Source organism: Sinocyclocheilus rhinocerous, unplaced genomic scaffold (genome assembly GCF_001515625.1).
Source record: "Sinocyclocheilus rhinocerous isolate Xijiao unplaced genomic scaffold, SAMN03320098_v1.1 scaffold350, whole genome shotgun sequence".
Classification (NCBI taxonomy): domain Eukaryota; kingdom Metazoa; phylum Chordata; class Actinopteri; order Cypriniformes; family Cyprinidae; genus Sinocyclocheilus; species Sinocyclocheilus rhinocerous.
In genome coordinates, this window is record NW_015637528.1 from 705385 (window position 1) to 708188 (window position 2804).

The 2804-nt window shown below is 31.9% G+C and overlaps 1 protein-coding gene across 2 annotated transcripts in view; it reads right to left on the reverse strand.

Annotated features, from left to right (window-relative positions):
• Positions 1-2804, reverse strand: part of LOC107748870 (protein TsetseEP-like) — a 39760-nt gene that overhangs the window by 16435 nt on the left and 20521 nt on the right. Inside the window, exon 5 of one of the 2 annotated variants that reach the window (XM_016563858.1) lies at positions 2296-2364. The exons of the other annotated variant lie outside the window; for it this stretch is intronic. Coding sequence (XP_016419344.1) covers positions 2331-2364 — 34 coding nt within the window. The 3' untranslated portion in view covers positions 2296-2330. The remainder of the gene's footprint in view (positions 1-2295; positions 2365-2804) is intronic. 2 annotated transcript variants of the gene reach the window in all.

Consider the following 2804-nt stretch of genomic DNA (forward strand, 5'->3'; position numbering starts at 1 on the left):
GGGGCTTTGTAGAAAACGAAGCGTTTGAGAGAGGCGGGGCATAGAGGACCTACAATAATGTACAGTATTTGAAAAATAATGTGTTTTTTGAACATTAAAGCATGTCAACATATTCTGTTACACCAAATACACCAAATAATGATCTTTAAAAAAGCATCATATGACCCCTTTAAATATGAATTTTGCCTCACCCTGATATGTACGATTCGCTGCATTCATGCACAGCATCATTGCACAACTTTTTCATATTAGATGGAAGTAAATGCAACGTAGTACAAAAAAATATATATTTGGACACCTAAGCTACATCTACAAGTGTCTGAAAGCCATTGCGTCTTGCATCATCTTGATAAAATACCAAAACATTCACTCAAATGCCACAGGAGCTTTCCTTTTCACTAACTTCACTTTTCTCAACATGGTCCACTAACGTTTCACAACCATAAAGTGTCACAATACTTATGAACAGACACTTGCACTAATATTGACATTCAGACATTTCTAAGTGTGCAGGCTTTAGTGTCCAAATGCATGATTACTAACACACTCCTTTCATATAGTTATATACAATAAAAGCTATACTTTGTTTGCTTTTAATATTATTTTGCTTAACATTCAGTGTTCTCCATTGAAAGTCTTCCGACTAGCTATTAATACTACTCTATATAATCAACCCATAATGCACATAATATATATATACCTTTATCTGTTCAGTGACCTATATTTGTGAGCTTTATCCTGGTTTTCTTTCTGTAATGTGTCATAATACTGAATCCCTTGAGCTTCAGGGCCTCTCAGAGAGATGCAGAACACATGTAGCCGCTCTGCTTTGTGTACACAGCCCATAATATGACCAGGAGGAGACCAGGAGTTTAAGTTGAGACTACTGGACTGTCCCCCGGCCCATGTCATTTAGCCCATAATGTGCAGAAGACACAGTGATCGAAGACACAATGAAACAGCTGGATCACAGTGTTAATGGGGTAGTTCACCCAAAAATGATCATTCTGTCATTATTTGCTCACTCTCATGTCACATATTACTGTCTTTCATTCGTGGAACACAAAAAGCGATGTTTGGTAGAATGTCCGAACGTCTCTTTTCCGCATAAGACATGTGGATTTTCATTTATACAGCTCCAAGCGCCAAAAGGACAATTAATTGATTAGTTGTGACTTTACAAATAAATAAATGTAATATATAAATAAATTGTGACTTTACAAATAAATAAATGAAGCCAATAAATAAATTGTGGCTTTACAAGTACACAAATAAATATAAAATTGTGACTTTACAAATAAATAAATACAATTGTGACATTTCAAGCAAATAAATTGTGACTTTACAAATAAATAAATAAATAAATAAATATAAAACTGTGACTTTACAAATAAATAAATACAATTGTGACTTTTCAAACAAATAAATTGTGACTACAAATAAATAAATTAAGTCAATAAATAAATTGTGGCTTTACAAATACACAAATAAATATAAAATTGTGACTTTGCAAATAAATAAATAAATAAATACAATTGTGACTTTTCAAACAAATAAATTGTGGCTTTACAAGTAAATAAATAAATATAAAACTGTGACTTTACAAATAAATAAATAAATACAATTGTGACTTTTCAAACAAATAAATTGTGACTACAAATAAATAAATGAAGTAAATAAATATAAAATTGTGACTTTACAAATAAATAAATAAATAAATAAATACAATTGTGACTTTTCAAACAAATTAATTGTGACTTTACAAATAAATAAATGAAGTATATAAATAAATTGTGGCTTTACAAGTAAATAAATAAATATAAAATTGTGACTTTACAAATAAATAAATACAATTGTGACTTTTCAAACAAACAAATTGTGGCTTTATAAATAAATAAATAAATAAATAAATAAAGACTTTACAACTAAATAAACAGTCACGTAATAAATAAAATACATAGTGACTTTACATAATGAATGAATGAAAGAAAGGAATGAATGAAACCATTTCTAAATTGTGGCTTTACAAGTAAATAAATATTGATTTTACAAACAAGCAAAAATGAATTAAAACAGGTTTGAAACAACATGGCTAGCACATGACAGAATTTATTTCTGGGTGAATTGTTACTGTAACTGAACATGTGAGGGCATGAACTGTCACTGAATAAGGAAAGTGAGTGGAAGGGAAGATATTGATGTTACACGCTGTGTGTCAGCACATGGTGATGGGGGAGGCTGAAGGGTGAGACTGTTGGGGGTGTCAGGGTCAAACTGAAGTAAATGATACCTTACCAGTGGCCTGACACAGGCATACTGCCTGGTGTTGTTTAAAGAGCTGTAAAGTCATTTGTGAACTCTATCCTGCAAAGATAAAGGGCAGGAGCAGAGGACATTATGTACAGACCATTACTGTAGGGTTCTGACTCCGAGTCAGCCTGCTAATCTACAGCTACACACACACACACACACACACAGTGACTTCTGCGAATGGGGACTGCAGAAATAATCTCAAATCACCGACTGAATTTACATGCACAATTGTGATAAAGCAGACAGCGTGTACTCTGTTCTTGTTGAGAATCCACCTATGATGCCTTAAATTCTGATTTCGTAAACAGCAGCCATGGATCTGACCATTATTTTGGTTTTCATGTAAATGCCTTTTTGTAACATCAAGAATGGAGCAAAACTTGCTTCAAAATATAATTTGTTGTCAGGCATGTATTACAACATTTTTTCATTTTTTATTTCAAATTATGTGGGTTTTTTTTGTTTGTTTTTTTTTTTTTTCGAATTTTTTG